The sequence below is a fragment of the Lycium barbarum genome, chromosome 3, assembly GCF_019175385.1.
Source record: "Lycium barbarum isolate Lr01 chromosome 3, ASM1917538v2, whole genome shotgun sequence".
Classification (NCBI taxonomy): Eukaryota; Viridiplantae; Streptophyta; class Magnoliopsida; order Solanales; family Solanaceae; genus Lycium; species Lycium barbarum.
Genome location: NC_083339.1, coordinates 111,948,440 through 111,975,626, shown reverse-complemented (window position 1 = coordinate 111,975,626; position 27,187 = coordinate 111,948,440). Strand labels below are relative to the sequence as shown.

At 36.1% G+C, this 27,187-nt stretch overlaps 1 protein-coding gene and 1 pseudogene across 9 annotated transcripts; one reads left to right on the top strand and one right to left on the bottom strand.

The window, feature by feature from the left end:
* Positions 1–8,884: 8,884 nt before the first annotated feature.
* Positions 8,885–11,380, bottom strand: LOC132631828 (uncharacterized). Of its 9 annotated transcripts, XR_009579086.1 has the most exons (6): positions 11,171–11,380; positions 10,722–10,858; positions 10,508–10,608; positions 10,023–10,346; positions 9,529–9,822; positions 8,885–9,215 (listed from the first exon to the last, which is right to left on the bottom strand). XR_009579086.1 is itself a non-coding variant. In XM_060347527.1 (4 exons), the coding sequence occupies exons 1-4, from the start codon at positions 11,203–11,205 to the stop codon at positions 10,233–10,235; spliced, it is 402 nt and encodes a 133-aa protein (XP_060203510.1). In that variant the 5' UTR covers positions 11,206–11,380; the 3' UTR covers positions 10,022–10,232. The 9 variants fall into 9 exon arrangements, 1 of the variants encoding a protein (XP_060203510.1); XR_009579084.1 differs by having other exon boundaries at positions 10,508–10,881; XR_009579081.1 differs by having other exon boundaries at positions 10,023–10,361; positions 10,508–10,858.
* Positions 11,381–20,154: 8,774 nt separating this feature from the next.
* LOC132634011 (dehydration-responsive element-binding protein 1A-like) lies at positions 20,155–27,052 on the top strand (annotated as a pseudogene).
* Positions 27,053–27,187: the final 135 nt, after the last annotated feature.

Here is a 27,187-nt window from a genome sequence, read left to right as displayed (position 1 = left end):
GCCATCCAAACCGTGTACCAATGAACCGCAACATCCCTCAATCTATAGGATGCTAACTCCACCGATTCGGTGTCCGAAGCGTGTATCAACCGAAGTGTCCTCAACATTCCATCAATAAAGTTCTGAGGGTCCTCATCCGGATCCAAAGAATTCCGGAGGGTTCAAGCTAATAAAATCATGGGCCTTTGCACTGGCAACCCTATCACCTTGCCCTGTACCCTGCCGCTGAGTCTGGGCGGTAACCAATTGAGTAAGCAAATGAATGGCCTCTTTTACATCTTGGCCTGAAGCATCCGGTGGAGGAACCGGAGGTACTAGAGCTGGGGCTGAGGCTCCATCACACTCCTCAGAAATAGGCACTGAATGAGAGGGCTGAGATTGAGCCGCATTCTGGGACTCACTTTCCTCTACAACTGTTGGCGGTGCTCTTTCAGCCCGCTTTTCTGCTACTGTCTTGCCCTTTTGGGCTGCCGTAGCCTTTCCCTTTACAGGCATTTCTGAAATACATAACACACGGTTAAGGAGAAGGAAGTTCTTATATCATTGCTCTATCGCACGATCTTATGAAGAAAGAAGGTCATTCATTCCTAAAATGCCTGCAGCCTCTTGTTTATAAGTGTGGCGCGCAACACACCCATAACCAAGACTCTATTGGACACGGCTCGCAGACACACCCTAGGACAGAATTGCTCTGATACAACTTTTGTCACGACCCAACCGGAGGGTCGCGACGGGCACCCGATGCTAACCCACCCAGGCACCTCTTATCATACCTTCACATTTACATCTAGGTAAGCCACATAGCTAAATCATACTTTCCATCCATTATTCATACTAATTCCATTGGGCAACAATACATATATATCACCACCAATAACAATGCCCATATAGATGTACATAAGTCGACGAGGCTAACAAAATGATATCCGAAATATAGGCTGACAAGGCCAAATATATCTAACCATATACACATGTCTGCGAGCCTCTTAGGAGAGTATGTCATATCATATAGGTGGGACAGGACCCCGCCATGCTCATAAATATGTACACAAAAGAATAAATACCAAAAGTTGTAGCTCCGAATGAAATGGAGCTCCGCTATGTAGTCCCTGAGTAATAAAGCTATGGATCAGGCATGTCTCCCTGGCCACCTGCGGGCATGACGTAGCGTCCACAAACTAAAGGACGTCAGTACGAAGAATGTACTGAGTATGTAAAGCATGATCAACATCATTATGAAAGCATAATAGACAACATAAGAAATAGCATAAGATGGGAGATAGTAGTATCATCGTCATAAACACTTACTTACTTTTCATAGGGACTTTCCATTTCTAATGCGTGATTGTGTACATACATCCGTATCCATTTCCGTACTTATTTACATTTCGTATCCATTTTCGTATTCATATCATATTCGTATACATATTCATATCATGTACATAACATACCCGACCATGAAGGTTCGGTGTTTCGCATACCCGGCCATGGCAAGGCTCGGTGAGTATACATACCTGGCCCTACCAAGGCTCAGGGTTATCCGTACCCAACTACAGTGGTGCGTGCGCAATATATATATTCTACCCGGCCATATAAGCTCGGGGTTTCATAATAGCCATACATAGACACATATACATAAAAGCTCATAAGCATCTTTAGCATCATTACTATCGTCGTTTATTACATCTATCCCTAGAGGATTACTCATCATAGGAGGAATTTAGTACAATCGTAACATATCGAGATTCATGAGCTTAGTAGCTTTTAAAGATAGAATCATTTGGAGGACATCATAGGCTCACAGAAGATTAGATATTTGGCCAAGGAACCATGCCTTGTGAAAGAAGGGTTATCCTTACATACCTTTCCGTTCAACTATTCTATCACTTGCACGTTCTCCTTCAATGCTCACGTTTCTACCTTCATTAGAGTTATACTATCATTAGAAAATCGATAGCTTAGCATACATGACGAAAGCTAGAGAAAATTGGATAGCATCTCCTTTATTTATATGACTTCCTCCATATCATATATCAACCCCCAAACATCAATAATAACATCACAACATCATAACAATAGTCTTTATTCACCTACATTATCCTTACTTCTCAATTCACTTCCAATCATCCATATCCATGGTTATAGGACACGATTACATTAATTCATATACAATGTATATCTCATGTTCTTAACATCATTTATAACATAACCATAATCACAACATATCAAGAATCATGACTCAATCCAAGCTATTACGAAAAAATGACATTATTCCCACATTCATGACCCATTTTCTATATTCTTCTACAATCCAAGTGTTTCAACTTCTCAATACCTTAAACAACATGGAAATACCATAAAACCTACCTTAGATGGTGTAGGAATGAACCTTGGGTGGAAACACTTCACTTGAGAAAAACCCTAGTTTCACATTCACTTGGATTCCTTGTCCTGGATGACCTTTAATGGGTTTCTTACACTTGATTCTTTTGGTTTGATAAAGTTGATCACTAATATACCTTGAATTCTTGCGGGAGAAGTGTGGAGAAATGTTCTAGAGAGTTCTAGAGAGAAGAGGAGTGAAGGGGAAATGAAATGAAATAACTTGGACCCCTTATTAATAATACTCAAATCTGCCCCGACCATTTTCTACGGACCAACATACGGTCCGTATAAATTATACTGACCGTATGTTTGGCCGTAGATTTGGTCCGGTGAGGTGTGATAATCTGGGCTGATTATATGGCCAAACATATGGCTAGTATGTTTTATACGGCCAGTATGTTGGGCCGTATAATGCCCAGTTCTTCCGAACTCATTCTCGTCGACCCGTTTGATCTCTAATCCTTATGGAAGCTTCTTAACACTTGTTTATCACCTCATTAACAATCTAAGGGGTGTTATAACTCTTCTCCAAAATATCATTAAATCATCATTAACTTGTTACTCGTAAATCCTTCCCGATACATATCGTATGTCTTGCCTTCTCTTGGCAAACTTTCTTCTCTTATCTCAAATGTCTTTGAAATCTTAACTAGGACCATAAAATGTCATTCCTTACTTATTGAAATACCATATATTTCGTGCTCTTCGTTAGTCTATTCACTGTGCATCAACGGAAAATTTTCCGAGGTGTAACATAGGTGGTCTCCTTATATACACTTGAGCAATCCTCCCCTCATGAGCTAGTTTTTGGGGTTGAATTAGGCCCAAGATCCATTCTTTACAATTCTAAACTTCTGTTTCACTCTCTCATAGATAGTGAAGCACGATCGATTGGCTGGAGAGATAGAGCCAGAGCCTGCGTTGCAGGACCTGCCAGAGGTCGAGCACCAGCAGCTGCTCATGGCCATGCTCCTTATCTCCTGAGTCAGAGGTTGTTCCTAGGATGAGCCGATTAAGGCAGATGAGATGGGATTAACACGAGCATCACCGGGTTTCGTTGCTACTCTTCTGCTTCAAGATACTTTAGTGGGCATGTTGAGTTTCCGTGAGGATATGACTAAGGTGGGTATTTTAAATACCAGTCACTCCAGATGGTTCTCAGTCTAGGGTCGGAGGTCAGACTCCCTATCAGATGATTGCTCTAGGATTTCAGATTCCAGAGGCGTAACCAGCTACAATTGTAGCTCCCCAGTTAATGGGTATGCCATTGCCTGGCCTTACTCCACACCCAGGCACCCAGCCTTGACAGTAGAAGATCAGAAGAGGTTTGACCCGTTCAAGAGAATGAACCCACTACAGTACAGTGGAGATCCTGGTGATGATGCTCATGAGTTCTTGATCAGTTGTCATGAAAAGTTGCACAATTTAGGGTTGGTAGACTCCAAGAGAGTGGATTCAGATAAAAGTATATGTCGAAGTCTAAGGGCTTGTTGGGACATGATTTCAAATTAATGATTTGAAATCAGGTTGATTTAAAGATAAATTTTGGTTGGACATGCAATTTGAGTTCTTATGTTGTATTTTTTTTCTCATATAAATAAAAACCCCACAATTTGTGAAACAATCAAAACGTTCCCAACTCTCATACAATCTTACCAAACGAGCAAACCATAGATCATAAACAAGGTATTGGAATATCCTAAGACGCCGCATTAATAAATCTCATATGTCCATGTTCCTTTTATAAATAAATGCTTGTAATTACATAATATTACAAACTTTCAAATACACATAATTTTACATAGATTCACTGGTCCGAAAAATCAATAATAGTAGTAACTAAATATTCTTTAGTATAATGCTTCTATATGATATGAACAATTTATTCATGTCGAACACGAGTCTTTTTTTGCAAAATTTAAAATGGTGGGGTTTTTTTTCCCACAAAATATAAACTAGTTTATATTTTGAAATCACAACTTGACATTTGAAATTCTACGTTTTGAAGATTTTGAAATTAAAATTGAAGTTTTGTGCAAATTTAAAAAACAAACACTTATTTCAAATCAACACTTTGAAATTGGAATAAAAAAATCTACGGCCAAACGCCTACTAAGATCAGTACGAAGTCACTAATCCGCACAACTTCATTGGAAAAGGACATGAAGTACTTTCTAGGTTAGTACAATAATACTAATCCAATATTTCTCTTTCCAAAATAGTCCAGTAGAAGAGCATAGGAGGGAAGTGGGAACCACAAGATTCCTCGACATGCTCCACTCGTTTCTTTCATTTCTTGCAAAGGGCAGGCAGTTGCAAATATGATACAATCTTAGTGCAAGTGAGTGAATGAGCGAGTGCAGTTCAGCAAGACAAAATATCAATGGCTTCAAATATCTATAGATAGGTATGCCTAAAGGTGTCAACCGGTTCATTGTAACCGGTTTTAACCGGTAACCGGACCGGTTAAACCGGAACCGGTATAACCGGTTCCGGTTAACCGGATATTAGTTTACCGGTCCGGTTCCAAATTTTTTTTAACCGGAACCGGACCGGTTAAACCGGTTAAAATTAAAAAAAAAAAATGAAAGAGCCGTTGGGCCTCGGTAATGGACCGTTGGCAACGGTCCATTTGCAAAAATGGCCGTTGCCAAACGGTCATTTTCTTAATTTTTGGCCCCCAAATTTTTTTTTTTAACACTTTAACCCCTCCCCCACCCCTATATAAACCCTTCTTCATTTTCATTTCAATTCACTCTTCTTCATCTTTCTCTCAATCTCTCAATTATAGTTACTTTGCAATAATTAGCCACAAAGTCTTATTATAGTTTCAACTTTCAATTATTAATTTTGCAATTATAATATTGTTGGTGGAGTTGGTGATTTTGCAACAATCAGAAGTAGCTTTGGTGGATTTGCAATTCTAGCCGCCTTCGCTTTGTTGGAAATTAATCCGGCAATTTGGTACCTTCGTTCCAACTCTATCTTTAATTTTCGCAATTTAATTCTAGCAATTTATTTTTCGAAATTTAATTTACGCAATTTAATTCTAGCAAATTTAATTTGTTGTAATTTATTTTCTTGTGATTTATTTGATTGTGATTTAAATTATTTCTATTTAATAATGTCAAAGAGATTAAGACGTGGTGCCGGTAGTAGTAGTCGTACTGTTAGGGGTGCGCTTAATGAGGAAACATTTGTGGAAGAAACACCTAATTTAGGTATTGATGTTGGTGGAAATAATCCACTTTTAGGTCATGAGGCAATGCAACAACATTTTACCGACACTTTTAATGAAGACTTAGATGATGATGATGATGAAACACAACCCCCCGAAAATCCCATAGGAGATACAGGTCCTGCACAATCACATACACAAGACAAACCGCCTAGAACTCGTAAGCCAACAGCTAAAGTTTGGAAATTTATGACTAAGGATAGGGAAAATCAATCAGTTACATGTACCCTATGTGGACAAGTATTTAGTTTTAAGCAAGGAACTGGTAAGGATGGTGGAACGGGTACACTAAATGCTCATATAAGAACCAAACATATGGATATTTGGGGAGAACAAACGGGTTCAAATGTGGGGGAGATTCAAATGACGATAGACCCACGAACCGGTAGAAATTTTAAGTATGACAAGAAAAAAGAACGCGTAGAAATAGCTAAAATGGTAGCTTATGATTGTTTACCATTTTCCTTTCCCTCGGGTTTGGGGTTTGTTACTTACATTCAACGTTGTTATAACCCGTTATTTGAGGGTATTCCTAGAAGTACTTGTAGAGCCGATGCTATAGATTTGTTTAAAAAATATAGATTTTATTTGCGCCATGTATTTAATTCTTTAAATTGTAATGTTTGTCTTACCGCTGATTTGGGTCTTAGTATTAACCATTTAGATTTTTTTGCTATTACATGTCATTGGGTTGATGACAACTGGGTTATGCAAAAAAGAATTATAGCTTTTTTATACGACGAAGGAAAAGGTCGTCACGATGGAAAAATTTTAGCCGATTCAATGTCTACTATAATGAGATTTTTTAACATTTATAGAAAAACACTTTGTATTGCTTTAGATAATGCTTCTAATAATACAAAGGCAATTGGTGTTTTAAAAAGAGAAATAAACCCTCCTCTAAGAAATATTTTTCATGTAAGATGTAGTTGTCACATTTTAAATTTAATTGTTAAAGATGGTCTTATGCATTTTGATGATTCTGTTCAAAAAGTTAGAAATGCTGTTGCGTTTCTTTTTTGTAATGCTAATAGGGGAAGAATTAGAGATTTTAAGAATGCTTGTGTGGAAAATAACCTTAGACCTAGGAAAATTCAAGTAGAAATTGAGATTAGGTGGAACTACACTTACATTATGCTACAACAAGCATATGAGTATAGGATTCCCATACAACAAGTTTACAACAAGTATAATATTGATAGTGAGGATTGGTTAACTTTTAGGCATTGGGAAGATGTTAAAGAATGTATTGAACTCTTAGAAATTTTTTATAATGCAACTCTTGCTTTTTCTAGACAATTCTATCCCACGGTAACCGGAATTTTAGCCTACTTAGCGGAAATAGCTAGAGTTTTACAAGAGTATAAATATAAACCCGATTATCAAGTGGCTATTTTTGAAATGATAATCAAATTTAAGAAGTATTTTTTTCCCATCCCAACTTTATTTATATTGGGTTCCCTTTTAAATCTTTGTTTAAAAGTGTCTTATACTAAAAATTTGGTTAGTCAAATTTATACATTTTTAGAAATTGAAGAGGGAGTTCAACCATCTTTAGCTGAAGCCGATCTCGCTATTGATGATGAGTTTAGAAAAGTTTTTACTCATTATTCTAGTTTGGAAGAACGTGCTACACCCGTTGCTTCACGCCCTACTACTTCTCAGAGTAGCAAAAAGGGCTTGTCGGGTTTAAAAATTTTACATTCACAGCCAACTTCTTCTTCTACTGCAAACTTTGATGAATTTAGCTTTTATTTGATGCAGCCAAATGTGGATATCAAGGATGACTTGGACGTCTTAGCATGGTGGAAGAAGTACAAGGCAAGCTATCCGGTACTTTCAAGAATGGCTCGAGATATCCTTACGGTTCAAGTATCAACCGTGGCTTCGGAGAGCGCATTTAGCCAAGGAAGACAACAAATTGGAGACCATAGACATTCATTATCCGGCTTTAGCTTGCAAGTACTAGTGTGCATTCGAGATTGGATTAGATCGGAGCGACGCAACCAAAACTCAGAAGCGGAGCAAGGCGAAGAGGAAGAAATTGAAGATTTGATAGCTAGTGGACCGGACCAAATGGAAGACTTTGAAGATATTTCCATGACCGAATATGATGTGGGGGAAATTAACGAAATGGTTCAAAATTGGTGATTTTATTATTCTACTATTTTTGTATAACTCATGTATTATTTGCAAGTTAAAAAAAATACAACTTGCAAATAAATGTTATCCAAGAATGAATAAAATATATGGCTCATTGAGCTCTCTTCTATTTACTTGTGTTCATATTTTTACTTTTATTAAGTTAGGAATATAAGTATATATAGTATATAAGTAAGTATATATAATATATAGTACATATATACAAGTATATATAAGTAAGTATATATAGTATATAAGTATAGTACATATATACAAGTATATATAGTATATAAGTAAGTGTATATAGTATATAAGTAAGTATATATAGTATATAGTACATATAATACAAGTATATATAGTATAGTACATATATACAAGTATATATAGTATATAAGTAAGTGTATATAGTATATAGTATATACTATATAAGTATATATAGTATAGTACATATATACAAGTATATATAGTATATAAGTAAGTGTATAGTATATATAGTATATAAGTAAGTGTATATAGTATATAAGTATATATATTATATAAATATATATAGTATATATATTAAGTATATATTGTATATATAGTAGATATGTATACATATATATAAGTATATAGAGTATAGTATGTAAGTTATACATATATATGTGTACGAAAAACACTATTCTGTATTGCTGACTTGCTGTTAGGCTGTTAGTCAGTAAATATTTAAACTTTAATTATACAGTTGTATAACATATGTAAATATACCTACAATATACAAATAAATACTATAATATATATATATATAATACAAAAAACAAAAACAAAAAAAAACATTTTAACCAATCCAAACCGGACCGGTTCCGGTTTGGACTTTAAAACCGGTTAACCGGAACCGGTTAGGCGGTTCCGATTTTGGAACCGGAACCGGCCGGTTTCCTAACCGGTTCCCGGTCCGGTTCCGGTTGGAACCGGTTGACAAGTCTAGGTATGCCTGTGACGGGCCCAACATTTTATAATTTCAAGTAGGTTGGCTGAAGTTAAGGGGCGTGAACATCTTCTGGCCTGTATACGTACAACACAAGTTTTAAACTTACTTATTCTCTCACTTCTTTTACAGCAATTACACCGACACAAGGAAAAGAAACCAAATATATCTTTCAATGTTAATGCAAGTCCATTTTACATCCATCTAAACAATATTCCGCTTGAAATGTCAAACACGTGATGGAAACCTCTTGACGATGAAAACAAATACTATTTCTCCTGTAGGGAGTAACCTCCAACAATAAACTATAAGGTTTTAAAGCCGATATGGGAAAAAAACATTATGACAACGTACAAGATGCCAATTTGTAACACAACTTATATTGGGAAACTGTTGACACACGTAGAATTTTTTAAAAAAAAATCTCGCTTCCACTTCACATCTGGAGCATCCAAATCAATACCTACTCTTTGGCATCTGAGTGTCCTGAAATGATCAAAAATCAGAAGCCAAATCTGCACTCAGAAAGCAAAAGAGGGAATTTTAAGCACCAATTTTTTTTTGGAAATGACCAAGAGTCATATTCATTACAAAGTTCTAAGCATCTACATAGACAAATCCTATGGCTATCATAAGAAGGAGTATTTATAAGTGCATTTTGTTTCGAATCATTTTAGACAGAGCAAACAACTTACTACAAATGACAAATATTACTGCAAAAAGATATTTCGTTCCAGGATGTGCATCCAAGCAACCTACCACTTCATAATATTACTTGTATCCTTCAATTCAATCGTACCTTATATACCATCACATTGTTTCCATGCTACCCTTCAATGGCTCAAAGTGACATTTGCACAAATAGACTCAAAGTCTAGCTGATAGAGGAAAGTGAACTTAATACTCTTTTCCCCTGCTTTTTCTAAATGATTGCCAAATTATATTCACAAACCACATATAAAACGGAGATTGGGAACTCTTCTGATAAGCTTGTATTCAAAATAAAGAAGAATGTACTTCTCTTCCACTTTGTCTTGTTGTTTACTCTCTCATGCAACCTTTCCAAACCCCTATTCACTTTCTGTCTTTTTTCCTAAAAGAGGCAATAATGAAATTAATACCAGGCAAAGCAAATAATGAAATGAAATGTAAAGCTAATGCTAGCAGAAAGTCTATATCATTCAATTAAAACACTTTTTAGTTCAGTACGTTTTGAAATAAAAGAACACTTTTTTTCCTGAGAGACGTAAGGTATTAACATCACCAAATTAAAACACTAAAGAGTATGTATACCTTCATGTAGCTCATACCAAGATCCTTTCTTGAATATCCTCGGCCCAAATCTAGTCCACTTGTTGGTTCATCAAGAAAGAGTATTGTAGGCCTCATTAGAATCTCAAGTGCAATACTAACCCTCTTCTTTCCTCCCAAGTAATACCACGTACGTGTCAATCCCCAACAAACGTATCAGCACAATCTTGTGCCATTTAAACAATTGTGCTATCAACCAGTGTCCGTTTCTCTGATAATGGCATCTTGTAGGGGAGACGCAATTAAGCTGAATAGTAAATCGTCTCCGGAACTGTTAGCATTCCAATCAACACAGCATCCTGTTACCTGTATTACATATGCCTGTGTATATCAGTTAATAATTGTACTCTTCTCTCTTTTCAAAAGAAAAGAAGTATAAGAGCAGAATTAACTACTTACTACAGTTCCAATTTTATTTAAAATATATGAAGATATATGATTAATCCATAGAATTAAGCTTGGTGTACCTGCAATACAACGATTAGCAATCCCTCCGGAAAATGGTTATATTTTTGGAATACGAATCCTCCTCTGCTCCTTCCCAGCATCTCATTTTTGTAATTCCTTTCTTCTCGAAGTAAATGCAATTGATGTATGCAATAAATGAACAACCAACAATACCAAAGATTTCATTGTTGAAAAAAAAAAAAGAGTATAAATAACAAGTATAAATAATTACACCTTGCATCTTTAGCGTGTGGAAGACAACAATAGACAGCATGATGAACCAAATCTTGAATTGTGGCCCCAGAGCCATCAAGCTAAGATAAATTGACTTTCTTCTGATAGAGTCCTCAGTGCTCCTAGAAATTTTCCTGCTACAACCCAAAAAGGACAAAGACTACTCAAATAAGATGACTCGGGCACATCATCAAACACCCTGAGTGCATAGTCTACTTAAAAATTTCAGTCAAATTTGCTACCTTAAATTTTTCATAGGACGGTTTAATTCTGTACTAATTAGTAATTACCAAAGACAAAATTCATCAAAGAGATAATACATGTACAATTACTAATACGGAGGTAAAAATTTCAGGAAGAAATTACATTTAAGAGAATTCTTATACACAACAAATTGTGATTATCAATAACAATAAACCAAGACCATGAAAAACCAATTCAATACTCACCGGAGTGATTCACAAGCGCGGACCAACTCTATCATTGCATCAACTTTTTACAAAGAAAATATAGTAAGCAAAAAAAGATAAGAAGATGTGAGTGAGTCAGAGAGAAGCAGTGCAATGGGAAACCAACACTGAAGAATGAAAAAGGTGAATTGGAGATGGAACTGAAGTGGAAGTCAGATTTCCACAAACATTAAAAAGGTAGACACTGTGTTGCCCGAAAAAGGAAAATAGAATAGAAAATAGACACGTAGTATATATGTTGATGATAGGCCCACAAAAGCAAACTTACAATACACTTTAAAATTATCGGCGCTTCGCGCGATTATTAAAATATTAATAAATTTGTTATATTTGCACTTTATATACATACAAAAACTAATTGTATGGATTGATAGTTTCTTATTATAATTACGGAGTATGTAACATATATTTACTTCTTTTTAATTACTGACCATTCATATATACATAGTAGACGTAATAATAATAATTTATGGTGGGTGGGTGGGTGGGTGGTGAAGTCAATGGAATCAGAGGTCATATTTTGAAACAACATTTTATCATATTAAGTTGCAAATAATTATTTTTTGTTTCAATCCCCTTTTTTTTAGTACATTTGTTCACTACAATCTTTTACACATTAATTAATTTTTTAGGAGTTACGAAAATGAAATACATATGAAGTGGATCCCAATTAAGAGTAGAAGTTAGGAAGATGATGAGATGTGAGTTATAAGAAATTTTAATATATAATATTTATTAGTCATTAAATACATTAATCATTACGCATTTGATTTTTTTAATAGAAAAGATAACTCGGTTATAATATCATGCATATGCTTACTCATGATCAACAGAAAGTAGCAAAGCTGTACAAGTTCTTTTCAAGAAGAAACATGGAAACATAAAAAAGAGAACAAAAAGTGAAGACCCTTTATATTTTCTTTCTTTTATTTCATCTCTCGGGTTAAAAAATAGATAAAGGGGGGAAATATGGAGAAAAAGGCATAAAAAAATGTATTTGATGGGAGGTGTCACATCACTATTTCAAAGATCACAATTATGTAATATAAATAAATTTTCTTAGTTATGTAGTTAAATGTATGTAAAAATAACCTGCACTATATAAACAACGAAAAGAAAAGCAACAAAAAAAAAATTGTTAAATACGCAAAAGAGTAGAAAATAAATAAATTAAACAATGACATCATAAAATAAATTAGTTCATCTTTTAATTTTCGTTATGAGAATAATAAAACTCTTCATCATATCCTACCAGTTAAACTAAAAAGTTTTAATACAGTTATGAATAAATAAAATAAATTCTCTAATTAAAATAACACAAAACACAAAAAATAAACTAATTTTATTTAATATAAAAATACCAAACCCTTTTTTCCTTCTTCTTTTCTTGAATAAAAAATCTAGACAATTGTTAATATGATACTACTAAACACTATGTATGATATTTACAATATTTCTATTCTAATCATACCTACCAAAGAATAATTATTTCATAAAGAGGAAAGAAATCTAAACTATACAAGTCTCTACAAATCATTTCTTCGGTTGTAACTAACTATCAAAAGTTTCTTGAGATCTATCAAATATTGTAATCAAACTACACCATCTGATTAAAAAGTTAGTGTCCGTCGCAAAATAACTTTCGGAAAAAGCAACCACACAAGTGTCAATCGCAAAATAACAATACTACTAAAAGTACCTCACCGAGAAAATATTTTTGATCATGGTTCGTTGGAGCTTGGAGGATGATAATACATACAAGCGTAAAGAAAATATGCTAAAGAAAGAGCAACCAAGCACATAAAGTTGAACGGAAGACTTGCAAACGAAATTTTTTCTTACCTATATAGTCCTTGCCTTGACACATTAGTTAATCCAAAAGCTAAAATGATAGAGAAGAGAAGAGAAGAGAATTTTGGATGAGAGTCTTCATGAAACAAAATATGAATTTATTTAGGCAGAATGGAAGAATACCATAAGGTATCACAAACTTACAAATTAAAATATGGGGGTTATGGGCATGAAAAATTAAAGTATGAGAGTTATGGCTATTACTAAGAGGGATTAAAGAGGTGTGAGTTATGAGTAGTTAATCCTTGTAAAAATATTAAATACAAAAGAGAAAAATACTTAAAGTAATAGGTGATATTCTCATTTAATAATTACAATAAGGCCAAGAGAACAAAATAAAAAATAAGTTTGTTAATTGAACGCAAAGATTTGAGACAATTTTTGGACATGACAGAAAGGTGATCAACTCTTTAAATAACCAAAAAAAAAAAAAAATCAAAGAAACTTAGGAGTTATGAGTCTCAGACGTGGGCAGGGGATGAGTTTTTTTTGCTTTTTACTAACATTTAGTATACATTAATTGGAGGAGAAAGAGAAAAGATTTAAAAATACATTTAGAGACTAAAAAATCTCAAAAAAAGGAGAAAAAAGATAAATGGTTTTCTAAGCCATAGAGAGGTGTCACATCACCTTGTCTATGCCTAGCTTTATATTATATATAGATTGTTGTGTACGTCCCACCGTTCGTAACCGTAGTCCCATTTGAAGAAATAATTTATCATGGGTGAGGCACAACCAATAAAAGATGTGTAAGGCTCACCCATTATTAGACAAGTGGAATGCGTAGGTCCCACTAATAATTTTGCTTTTCACACCTTTTATTTTTCTTCCTTTTAATTCGATTGGTCACCGTTTATTCTTTTCACCCTTTCTAATTTAATTTTCCTCTCACGCAGTTATTTCTCTGTCCTCCCCACTGTTATTTCCCACAGTTATTTTGCATAGTTGTTTTAGAATCAACGTCTACTGAGACAATTTAAACATTACCAAAGTTTAAATTAACCTTTGTTTTTTTCCTGATAATTTAAACATTACAAAAGTTTAATGTTATAAGAAATGTATATGAATATCATTTGACATTTTAAAATTAAATAATTTTATTATCTTTTATACATGAACAAATTGAAAATATATATATATATATATATATATATATATATATATATATGAGTTTTTGCTATAACTGTTTGTGCATAACAGTTAAACAACTAATTAAATGCTATTATAGGTATATAACAACCAATCGCTAAATATGACAATAAAAATCTGGCTAAACAATTTTTTTTATAGTGAAAATTGATTGTATTGCTAAATTCCTATACTAGTCAAAACTCTCCATTTAGGCAAGACATAAAATACAAGGGAGATGATCTTAATTATAGCAAGACTAAAAATATAAACAAGTTCAAAATAAAAATGAAGCCACAGACGAATGGTTGTTGTAGTGATTGATTATTATGTAATTCTACTATTCGCTTGTAGGTAATTTTTCACTATTAAAATTAGCATTGACATTCTTAGCTTGTCGTTATTTCCGAACTATTAACATTAACATTGACAAATTTTATATTAAATTCTTACAAGAATGTGCAACATACAAAATATAGTATAACCATTTATTTTCATAAAAGAACTACTAATAGTAATCATTTTCCCAAGAAATAAGAATATGTTACCATTTTATTACAAGAGTTGAAGGCAGGGAGTATGTGGATAGATTTTTTTTTTCCCCTCAAAGTGGAAAGTGAACAAAAAATATTTAGTTTTACAATTTTTGTGCCATAAATTCCATAATAAAATTAATGAGCATAAAAAAAAAGTAAATCTATTGTTGTTGTTCCTTCCATGTTATTACCTTCTCCTTAAAAATTAAAAAAAAAAAATCATGCGAAAGAGAGAGTATGGGAAAGGAAATGAAGAGAAAAAAGGTGTCAAAAGTTACTGGCGGGACCTACAGATTCCACTTGTCTAGCCATGGGTGAGCCTTAAGCATCTTATGATTGTTGTGCCTCACCCTTGATAAATTTTTCATCATGTCTTTTCTATATAGTAAAAAAGTAGAAATAGAAAAATAAATAGTTTTATCTTTTCTTTCAACATGATTATATTTGGACTTTCCTAGGATACAACTGATTTGTCATCTAGTCCAACACTAGCTATTACTCCAAATGGAACTCACCCTTCACCTTCCACTATCCTTCACCCAGAATTGAATGTTTATAGCTTTCAGTTGTCGTTATCGATCTTAACTGCGATTACTATTAACCTATTCCTTTCTTTCACTAGTGTACATTTTTATTTTGCCATAAAGAACTTAAAATTCTTTCCTAGTTTAAGATAGTTGTAATTACTTCAGAAATTATATGTACTCCTTCTTACAAATAGTATATGACAAGGTTGGATCGGTATGATACGGAGTTTAGGAAAAAATTAAAGATATTTAAATTTGCACTACATGAAATTGACTTTTAAAATAAGTGAGATCAAAATAATTTTCCACATGACAAGAAGATACGTGTTATGAGGCAAAATCTAAAGGAAAATCTCTCAAATTACCCTAAAATATATTATTAATGTATATAACTTAAATCCCATTTACTTAGTAAACAATTAGTCCAAACAATTAGTCCAAGTACTCTGGATTAGGTATATTCGAAATGTGAAGGAAGGAATGAAGGAAGAGAGACCAGAAACTAAAAATATTCACAAGCAGCCACATCAGCATAAACCCACCTAATTAGACACGTTTGCGACTATTACTTTTCCGAAACAATCCACTTGTCCAATAAAACAGCTGGGCTTAGGATATTTTGTACTAAAACCATTAAAAATCCAGCCTGTCTCCTTTTTTCACCCTCAAACACCGGGGCACTTTTTTAACCAAAAAAAAAAAAAAAAAATTAGAACCAAACTAACCTATTAAAAAATTAAAATAAACCAAACTAGGCTTCTGTGCGTGAAAGGGTCAAAGTGTACATTTACATTTTGGCCCTTTCATGCACAGAATCTGTGCGTGAAACCTGTCCCTAAAACCCCGCCCCAACCTTTATTCTTTGGAAATCAAACTCAAAATTAAGGTTTTTTGCGTACTTTGACCGAAGATTAGTCACGTTTCAAAACACCGGAATATAAATATTTTATATAGAACTTAATATTTTTTTTAGTGTACAATAATATCAGCTCATTACATCAAGTATACATATACATTTGGATCGTCGTTTTAGGGGTTGTAAAGTGCTTCGAAGTACGTTTGAAAACTTGTTATATTTAGGTTTAAGCGCCATATTTTATAGGGTTTTGATTAATCTCTTTTGTTTTACTCCCAAAGCTATGAAAGTAATTTTTTGGTTCAAGACGAGAGGTTCATAATAATTGAAAAATATTTCATTCCATTAGCAATGAAATACATCATTAAATTACAATAGACTTAAAAACAAATCAAGTTCTAGACACTCTTCTACTTCCAGATGTGCTGCCACCACGGGAGTTTTGCCCACATGATCACTTATCATGACCAAATTGCTTACATGTCGAGCACTTGCGAGAGTAAGTCTTTTCGCTAACATCCATTTGATTGTGATAACGGGTTAGCTTATTTTTTCCCAATTTACGAATATGGTTCTTGTTCGCAATCATAGAAAACGCCGCGGCTGGCCAATAAGCTTGATCACCAAGGGGACGGAATTGACTGGAATATGCTTTAAGGTATTTTACGACCTTATATTCCTCCGCCACATAATCAGCTACATTTCTGGCCATTCTCTCAAGGCACTTGACTGCATGAGAACATGGCATGTGGTACGCTTGCCACTTACCACAAGTGCATGATTGTGTACACTCAGTAACAATATGTTTGCTTCCTCCTTTGCTGTCGCAATAACCCGTTCTAACTCCATACACTCGTTGAACGACATCATACTCGGTCATTTGGTGACCCTCTGCCTTTCTTCTATGGTGCTTCATCTTTTTATAGGGCTTTGGCATCCATGTTCTCTCGTTGGCTAATATAGCTCTTGCATGTCTTGTCTTATCCGCAAATCGCTCCATGACCTGCCTGAAAGTTAGTCTAACCATTGCGGTGATAGGTAGTCCTCGAGTAGATTTGAGGAGTCCATTGAAAGACTTTGAGATGTTCGTTGCGAGCATGCCCCATCTCCTTCCTCCATCAGCATAAAACATCCATTTTTCAACTTCTAATTCCATCAACCAAGCATATGCCTCTTCACTCACTTCCTTTAGCAGCTCCATTTTTGTAGCCCATTTTCTTTGTTGATGTTGCATCGCAGCCCCCCACATCAATTTGTTTACAGTGCCATTTCCAAACTTTGTTTGCAAATTAGCCTTTAAGTGCCTTAAGCAATATCGATGGTAAGCATGTGGAGGCTGCCACCCTTCCAGAGTACGCATATTGTGCAAGATGCCTCTATGACGATCCGATAGGACACATATGCCCTGACGACCCTTAATAACATGAGTTTGTAGATGAGTCAAGAACATCCCCATGTCTCGTTGCTCTCGTTGGCGGCTATTGCGAAAGCAAGAGGGAATACTGACCCATTGGCATCCATACCTACTGCAATTAGGAGCTTAATTTCATATCGGCCATATACATGGGTCCCATCTATCGATATCACATTCCGGCAGTGAGCAAAACTATCAATACTTGGTTTGAATGCCCAAAAGACGAAGTCGAAAATTCTGCCCTCTAAAAGTCGCCACTGTACAACAGTGCCAGGATTAGCATGTTGTAAAGCCGCCATATACCCCGGCAACGCCTGAAAAGAGGATTCCCAAGTTCCAAAGATCATTTCAAAAGCACGTCTACGCCCGAGAAATCCCTTTCTCTTGCTTATGATTTTACCATATTTTGAGTGGACCATGCTAATACAAGTTTTGATAGGCATCCTGCATAAGTTTAAACAAACAACATTTAACAATGATATTTTAATTGCTATAAGATATATAATGTAAACAGTCAGATAAATTACCTTGGAGTTTCCTCAATGTGTTTAAGTAACACATGAGCAATCATGTTTGTATGTAGATTAAAATGATCTGCTCGACTTTGTCCCATATCACAAGTGTGCTTCGGGTGGAATTTTGTGATTTCCCACAGACCATCCGGCTTAGCAATTCCCCGAAGCAACCACCGACAACCTTGAGTATGTCGCTTACAAATCAGCCTCCATACCGATTTGTTTGAGTCATCAACCTTAAACTCTCTCATATCCTTTATACAATACATTATGACAGCTCGTTGCAACATCTTTTTTGATGTGAACTGCATTCCCTTTGCAATGACGCATTAATCAGTTATGGGATTTTTTGGTTCAATCTACGTTTTTTGGTGACTTTGATAATCATCTCTTGGGAAGATAAAAGTTAGCTTCAATAGGGCTTAAACGCCCAAAAAAACGTGCCATGTCAATGCCTCGCGAAACTTCACAAGAGTTTAATTTTGCTCTTAATCGTTTTCGCGAAGAGAACAATCGGATGCAAATACGTTACCATAGGGTAGAATATGGTATACATAGTAGCACAAGATTTAGATCCAAGTGGGATTCAAACTGTGAAATGTCTGATGAAGATTAACATTTTTCTTATAATAAGACAAGTAGGTAGGGTCATAAAGACCCCCCCCCCCTCTCCCCCAAGGGTACTTGGGGGTTTGCAACTATATAAGTAGCCCTTTATTTTGTTATTAGACTATACCATATTCAATGTCGAGTAGTAGAAAATCAGCTTGGTCTTTACTCCTTCCAAAAGAACCAAATAGCCAGAGTTCAAATCATAGCAGTTTTTTGAGTGATACCAGTGATTTCAAACTAGACGAGCTAAATCCGCACCTTCTTGTAGAGCGTAATGATGATTTCTGCAGTGTGAAATATTCAGATCCGCGAGAATATTATTGCGGTTTACGCCAAGAATGGTCACATCGGATTGCCGAATCAGAACATCTTGTTCGTGATTTGGAAAATCTCAACGCTCCAATCCCAACAAAGTACTCACTAACCATGCCTCGAGTAGGTCCAGCAACTTGCGAGATGGCCGTACAAAGTATTAGAAAAGAAAACAACAGAATGCTGGCAAGACGTTGTAGATTTTACATGCTAAAGTTGGCTGAAGAACAAGCATCATCAACTGGTAGAGAACTAACATCTCCTGAAAAAAGATGTGTGTTAAGAGACTGCCAATATCGTTCTGAGGACGATATTGAGGACTTCTATTCTGATGACGATTAGGGTATATTTAGGCTCACTGTCTTAGATTATGAGTCATTTAAGTTTCAGACTAAAGCTGTTAATTTGTATTTTTATTTTATGATGAAGTCATAAATTTGAATTAGTTTGGCATGTTTTTAATTCTTCAATGTTTATTGTTAAAGTCTATTATTAAATGACAATTTCACAAATAAACACAAATAAATTAGTACATAAAGGGTGCAGATTACATTATAGGGGAAAAAGTACAACTAGTAAAAAACATAATCCATAGAAATATTAAACTTAATAAACAAAATACATATAAATAATGAACAACAACAAGATAGCACAAATAATCTTCCACAATTTAAGTTTTTCTTTCAAAGTTATTTTCTCGTGTTGAGCCTCTCTAAGTTTAGCCTTCAACAAATTTCATTTTTTTTTCGGAATCGGTGAGCAATACCTCCAAACCTTCAATTTTTTCTTCAGCTTCCACAAGTTTAAATTCCGAGTCCAACTTAGCGGTATTTCTAGAGATACGTGAAGTCACGGTATCTCTATCCAAAACTGGATTTTTAAACTTCGCCGCCACCGTTTTATCCACGTGAATGCTATCTTCCCACCGAAAGTATTTGCAACCGCCCATATCCTAAAACATTACAAGAAAATCAATTTTTTAAAGTAAAATATATGGATAACGTGAAAAAAAAACACTAAAAAATGTAAAAATACTTACTTCGGGCACTTTACAACGCCAAAAACGGCGACCCTGATTATCATGGATCTTTGATGTTTTTAGTTTACAGTAATAACTGCATTCGCAAATATCGGGTTGTATATAAAACATTGAAGTTTCAAAACTTTAAGACATGTTTTTGGAAGTGCAAAAGTATGTTGAAAGGGTGTAGATGGAGAAAATGAAAGAGAAGAGAATGCATGTGGTGGGTCGGGGGTTTTTAAGGAAGGGTTTCACGCACAGATTCTGTGCGTGAAAGGGCCAAAATACAAATGTACACTTTGGCCCTTTCACGCACAGATTAGTTTGGTTTTTTTTTTTTAATGAGTTAGTTTGGTTCCAAATTTTTTTTTTGGGTTACAAAAGTGTAGGGCTTTCAAACACCGTGTTTTTTTTGTGTCATCAAACTATCTTTAATGCTCTCACTTTATCGTACCACTATGTATATATAGAACCCACCTTTCACATTGAGCACAAAGCTAAAACCTCAGATCACTAACAAACATCCAACACTACTTGAGCACTTTTTACTCACTGATCACGAATGGATATCCTTCAAAGATATTATTCCAACCCACTAACTGAATATTCATCAGTCAGGTTAGCTTCAAATAACCCTAAAAACGAGCGGGGAGGAAGAAGTTTCATGAATCTTGTCATCCAGTATGCAAGGGAGTTAATTAGGAAGAGGAATTCCGACAAATGGATTTGTGAAGTTAGAGAACCAAATAAGAAATCATGGGGTCGGTAGAAATGGCCGCGGCTAGAGCTCGTGACGTGGCGGCTACAACATTAAGGGGTCGTTCTGCTTGCTTGATCTTCACTGACTCTTCTTGAAGGTTGCTTATCCCGGACTCCTCCGACTCCAAGGATATTCAGGAGGCGGCCACTGAGGCTGCAACTTGATTCACCGCCTACTTGCCCTTTACGCCCAGTCATTCCGAAGAATTGCTCGGGACCTAGTGATACAAGACTAACTCCATCGAGCTTCATGAAGATGAAGTCTTTGAAGATCATGGGAGGTCCACATAGGATGGCCTTCAAGATATGGGAGATAGCTTGGATGGAAGGCTTCAAGAACGTCACATTCAAGATATGGAAGATAGCATACAAAAGGAGCTAGCACTTAAATGCAAGCCTTTTCAAATTTCACTTCCATGGAAGACATCCGAACAAGGCCCTTACTTCATTAAGGGTATAATTGTAATAATGTAGTGTCTTCTATTAGTTAGTTAGTATAAATAGCTAGTCTTTCATTTCATTAGGGGACTTTTTGACTTTGGATGAATTGATGAGTGATTTTGAGAGTTGTCTCTAGAGAGAGAAACTTGTAGAGAGGCCATTGATGGCTCTTATTGGATATTTCATTGTTGAGAGGTTGGTTGCTTGGGAATTCAATTCCCTTGAGGTCATCCTAAGAGGTTGGTGCTTGTTCATGTTAATTAATTGAGGTCTTTAGGTTTGATACACCTTTAGGTTGCTTTTAATTCCATTTTCTTGTGTCAATCTATCTATCCTTTACTTTCCTTGTTATTTTATTGCTTCCGCGTATCCATTATTGTATCAATTGGTATCAGAGCTTAGCTTAGGTTTGTTCCATCAAATCTAGTCTTGGGTTTTGATTCAACAAAAAAAAAAAAAAAAAAACGAAATTCAAAAATAAAAATAAAAATAAAAATTGAATTTTCTTGTTGATTTTGTTGAATCTAGTGTTAAATTAGAGTTTCCTAGTGTTTCTAGAGTCTAAATCTTCAATTTCGAGTCAATTTGGAGTTAGGGTTTGTGTTCCACCATTGTTGAGCTTCAAACCTTCAAGAACTTGAAAGTGGGTCTTGTTGAAGAAGGTGAAATTGAAGGTTGAAACCTATTGGGATTTGTTCTCTACATTAAAGAGAACTTAAATCCGAAATTTGAGCCAATTTGGAGTTGATTTGAGGGTAGTTGAATTTTTGAATTGTTCTTGTGTTCTTGAAGACCTTCAAATCTTCATAAGGAAGAAGACTCTCCAAAGGGCCATTTGATCCAAAAGTTGTCAAATATTTCTGATTTTTTGCGGAAAAAAAAGCATCGAATTGGCCCATATGCGACACTACATGCGACACATGCGAGTCGTGTGTTGAACCTGCGAGTCGCAGGTAGTGTCGCACCTTGTGACAGAGAGTTGAACGTTTTGGGGGGCATCGTCTGCGAGCCGCGGATCACCATCGCAGGTTGCACCTGCGAGTCGCAGGTGGTGTCGCACCTTGTGACAGAGAATTAGCATTTTGGCTGCATCATCCGCGAGTTGCGGATCACTATCGCAGGTTGCACCTGCGAGTCGCAGGTGCTGCACAGGTGTCACAGGTTGCATATTTCAGGTTTTTCAACTTTAATTCTCTTTGATTCCATTTATCAAAAAAAAAAAAAAAACTTGATCCTTAGTTGATGGTCTTGTGTCCCTAATCCTTTGGTAGGGAAAAAAAAGTATAGAAATTTAAAAATTTCCGTTATTTCAAATTGATACCTTGGATCAATTGGGGCTTCCCGGTCGTGTTTTCAAGTTATCACCTACCCGGGCCCGAAAATTTAGTTATTTTTCCGATTTTTGCACTCCATTTTCTTGTGTCTCTCAACTAGTAGCCATTTAGTAGTTGTTCCTACTTGTGTTTGCTAGTTCTTATGTCCGCATTTCTTTTGTGCCAATTCTTTCGTGCTTTTCTTCGTTTTATCTCGTTGTTAATTTCTTGGCTCAAGTGCGTTTGTTTTAATTGAGTCGTCCTCGTTCTTCTTGAGTCTACAAGAATCCATTCCGATCTCGAGTAGTAATTGTGCACCTTGCAACCAACCGAATCCAATCGAGAATCAACATCGGCTAATCCAATTGAGTGGTAAAAGGCAAGAGTGTGTCAGTTCATTTGAGTGGTGCTAGCCGAGTACAAACGAGTGTAAACACGAGTGTGGTGAGGTTTCTTTACTACTAACATGTTTGCTAAGTGTTCTTTGCAGGTACTTCTCCATGGATTCCGATTCATGTGGTGGCGATTATGATTGTTATGACGATGATGGTTGTAGTTATGAAGGGGAGGACTATTGGAGCTATCAAGGGTGTGACGATGGGGAATATGAGGACTACATGGGAAATGGTGATCATGAGGAAGTTCGAGGAGAGAATTACCATTTTGAAGGAGAATATGAAGAGAGTGGTACTCATGTGTCTCATGAGGAAGATAGGGATGAAGAAGAAACTTGTTATGCTTCACATGATGAAGGTGAAGGTTCTTATGCTATACATCATGAAGATGAAGACGACTCAAGGTATGACTCTCTTTCACACGTATCTTATGGGTCTTATGGGGAAAATCCTTATACAAGTAGGACTCGTGGAGGGTATATCTATGGAGGTAGTGGAAGTGCTAATGTTGATTATGGAAGGAATTCTAGTTGGCATGCATATGCTTCTTCTTGTAGTACTTCTTATCCTAAGCAAAGTGGTATGAGTGGGAATGTGAGTACTAGTTGGAGTCGTCATATACAAAAGAATGTGTTTCCAAAGAGGAGATTCATGGAGACCAAGGTAAACCTTTGTGGTAGAGAGGGAACCCTTGTGCTTGATGACGATTGTTACACCAATTTCATCACCCCTCGTGCGGTTGAAGAATTAAGGCTACCTTGTGTGAATAGGCAAAATCCTTATTATGACGAGGGAGGATATTGGGTTGATAGGAGGGTGATGATATATATTTCACTTGGCAAGTACCAAGAGGAGGTTTGGTGTGATGTGCTTCCAATGGATAATTGCCACGTATGCTTAGGAGTCCCTTGGTTCCAAGAGCATGGAATCCCACATGAACAAGATTGGCATCGATATGTAGTGGACAAGAAAGGAAAATTGCTCCTTCCATGCATACTTTCTCGGAGGAGTCCAAGTATAAAAGTGTGAGATACCTATGTGAAATGGCCTACCTTAGCTAGGGAAGCTAGTGGAGAAGAATATGAGAAATGGGAGTCCATAATAGATGAAATCTTCACTAGCTACAACTATTCGCAAGAAATGAAGATGGACTTAGCCGTCCAAACTTTTGACTCAAAGCTTGTCCAATATTGAGAGTATGTGAAATGTTGTGGGAGACGAGTGAGGAGTCCAATCAAGACTTGGGAGGACATGAAAAGGATATTGAGAGGCCAATATCCCAAGCCCCATGTGAGACGAAATAAATCTTTGAAGGGTACCTCTTTTGAGAGAACCCCATGCTTAAAGGCAAGGACGGCGGCCCCAACCATTCCTTCCATTGGTCAAAGGAGCTTACGTGAACATCAAGGTAAGATCACTTATCCTTATACTCCTATATCTTTGTGTGATTTTAATGCCGAGTCAAGTATGAAAGTTAGCTTATCGTGCATTAAGCCTAAAGCTTCTTTGTCGTCTATTGGTAATGCCATTATTGAAAGTGTTCCCACACTAGTTGATCCTATTGATGACTGAATTTATCTTTCTTGTAAGGTCGATTTGTGTCCACCTAGTGTTGACACTTGTGCTTTGAATGATAGTGCATTATCGAATAAAGGTGCTCAAACACTAGTTGATCCTTTAGATGACAAAATTGATTCTTCTTGCAAGATCGATTTGTGTCCATCTAGTGTTGACACTTACGAATTGAATGGTAGTTTGTCATGTGGTCACCATGTTAGTAATTCTTGCGAGATTGACATACTACCAACTACTGTTGAAACTTGTGTTGATCAACTTGTTTGTAATGATAATTCACTACTTGAGGATCCTTGTGACGTGCTTAATGTACCTCTAGTTAGTGATGATGTTGATATAGTTGGTCAATTGAAAGAATATGACATATCACCCTTGCTTGTTTCGTGTCAAAATGAGTCTCTTGATCGTACTTTAGTGTCACGTGATAAGACTCCAATTTGTAGTGGTGATGTGTGTCATGTAGATAGTCATGTGAGCGAAAATGCATTGAAAGATGACATTGGTTCTTTTGAGAGTGAAATGACATGCTTTGACTCCTCATTGTTCATGGATTACTCTCTTGTAAAGGATAATGTTTTATTTGAGGATGACATGACTGTTGAGAGTGAAATACCTAGTGGGTTGTTTGGTAATGTTGAACGTTTAGTTTCCTTTGGAGGCTATAATGTGATATGTAACCCACTATGGGATGAAGACACTCTTTTCCATGATGGAGATCTTTCTCTGAGGAATTGTGATCCATTTGTGGGGAAGGAAAGTGCTACAAAGGAAGGTAGTTCTCGTCTAGAAATTGCAAATTCTTCCTTTCATGTTCAACTTCATAGTAACCCCTTGAATAATCTTGTCCTTGAACCGCATGGTGAGGTTACATTGGGGAGTGATATTGATGAGGAAGTTATTTTGCGTGATACCTTTCTTTATTACTTGTTTGCATATGATGACATTCTTGAGCATATAGGGAGTGCATCTTATGTGGGAGAAGGCTCTTATGATCTAGCCGATTGTGTTCTTGACCACACTAGATGGATGTTCGTCCCCTCTGATCCGGGCAACACCTTGTGTGATTTGAGAGCACTATCTTGGGGGAGTCCTTGTTTGAAAAATGAGAGTGTTCTTGTTTGGACATTATGCTACATGTCAAATAGAACCAATGTCGAGTTGCATACTTCGTATTTTAAACCCATTGGTTTTATTACTCCCTTATGTCATGAACCTTGGAGGAATCAACTGCTTGATACCTCATGTGTGCAAATGTTAGTCGTGATTGTCATAGATGTGTGGTTGTACCACAAGTTTGTTCATCCTTGGCATGAATATGTGATTATTGCATTGTGTGCTAACCCTCAATCCTTGAGGAGTATGTTTTTGTTTGTCTCCCTTATGGTTTTTCAAGGTTTAGATTCGAGGACGAATCCTTTTCAAGAAGGGGAGAATGATACAAGACTAACTCCATCGAGCTTTATGAAGATGGAGTCTTTGAAGATCATGGGAGGTCCACATATGATGGCCTTCAAGATATGGGAGATAGCTTGGATGGAAGGCTTCAAGAACGTCACATTCAAGATATGGAAGATAGCATGCAAAAGGAGCTAGCACTTAAATGCAAGCCTTTTCAAGTTTCACTTCCACGGAAGACATCCGAACAAGGCCCTTACTTCATTAAGGGTATAATTGTAATAATGTAGTGTCTTCTATTAGATAGTTAGTATAAATAGCTAGTCTTTCATTTCATTAGGGGACTTTTTGACTTTGGATGAATTGATGAGTGATTTTGAGAGTTGTCTCTAGAGAGAGAAACTTGTAGAGAGGCCATTAATGGCTCTTATTGGATATTTGATTGTTGAGAGGTTGGTTGCTTGGGAATTCAATTCCCTTGAGGTCATCCTAAGAGGTTGGTGCTTGTTTATGTTAATTAATTGAGGTCTTTAGGTTTGATACACCTTTAGGTTGCTTTTAATTCCATTTTCTTGTGTCAATCTATCTATCCTTTACTTTCCTTGTTATTTTATTGCTTCCGCGTATCCGTTATTGTATCACCTAGTGATCGATTCTTTTTCTTTTATATAGGTAGGGTTGGGCAGCGACTCTACTCCTTCAAGTGAAGAATCGAAAGTCGTCGTTCGTTAGACAAGGCCCACGTGTTGTGCATCTAAACCATACCCAGGGAGCTTACATCAGGAAACTTCCAAGCTTGCCGAGGAAGGAACAAAACAGAGAAAGACACCGTCCAATCGCTTTTTTATGTGCGCATACCACTTTCACTCCCACCAGCCGGCTGATGGAAATAGACTGACTACCGGAGATATTCGTGTTACTTCGTCTGCACCGCTCTGTACACGAATGTTGTCTCTCGTTTCTTTTCTGGAAAAAAAAAAAAAGCCTTCTGGCCATCAGAGTCAGAAGGGGTTTCAGGAGAATCTAGCAGTACTCCTGATACGCCCAAGAATAGGTTTTTCATGGATGAGGAAGCGCTATTCTACGATCTACATGCCAGGATTAATTGCGAATATTGCCCAAGGACTAATGCTACCTTCACCTCAATGGCAGATACCGAGGATCATGTGGAAGCTGATGCTTACATGCCTTTATGGAGTTATTCTATCTAAATAAACTTCTGTTTCTTCTTTTGGACAGTCTTGGATTTTCCCTATAACTACAGTCACTTTGCAATCAGAATGCTTGAAGTGAAGTTCCTTCAAATAGGATTTAGGAGATTTTAGAAGTTTCGTACCGAATATTAG

Coding starts and splice junctions, on each gene's coding strand:
- LOC132631828 (XM_060347527.1), bottom strand. CDS start 11,205: ATGATAGAGTTGGTCCGCGCTTGTGAATCACTCCG. Junction 10,859..11,170: donor CGCGCTTGTGAATCACTCCG/GTGAGTATTGAA, acceptor TTTGGGTTGTAG/CAGGAAAATTTCTAGGAGCA. Junction 10,362..10,507: donor TGCTAATCGTTGTATTGCAG/GTACACCAAGCT, acceptor TGATATACACAG/GCATATGTAATACAGGTAAC.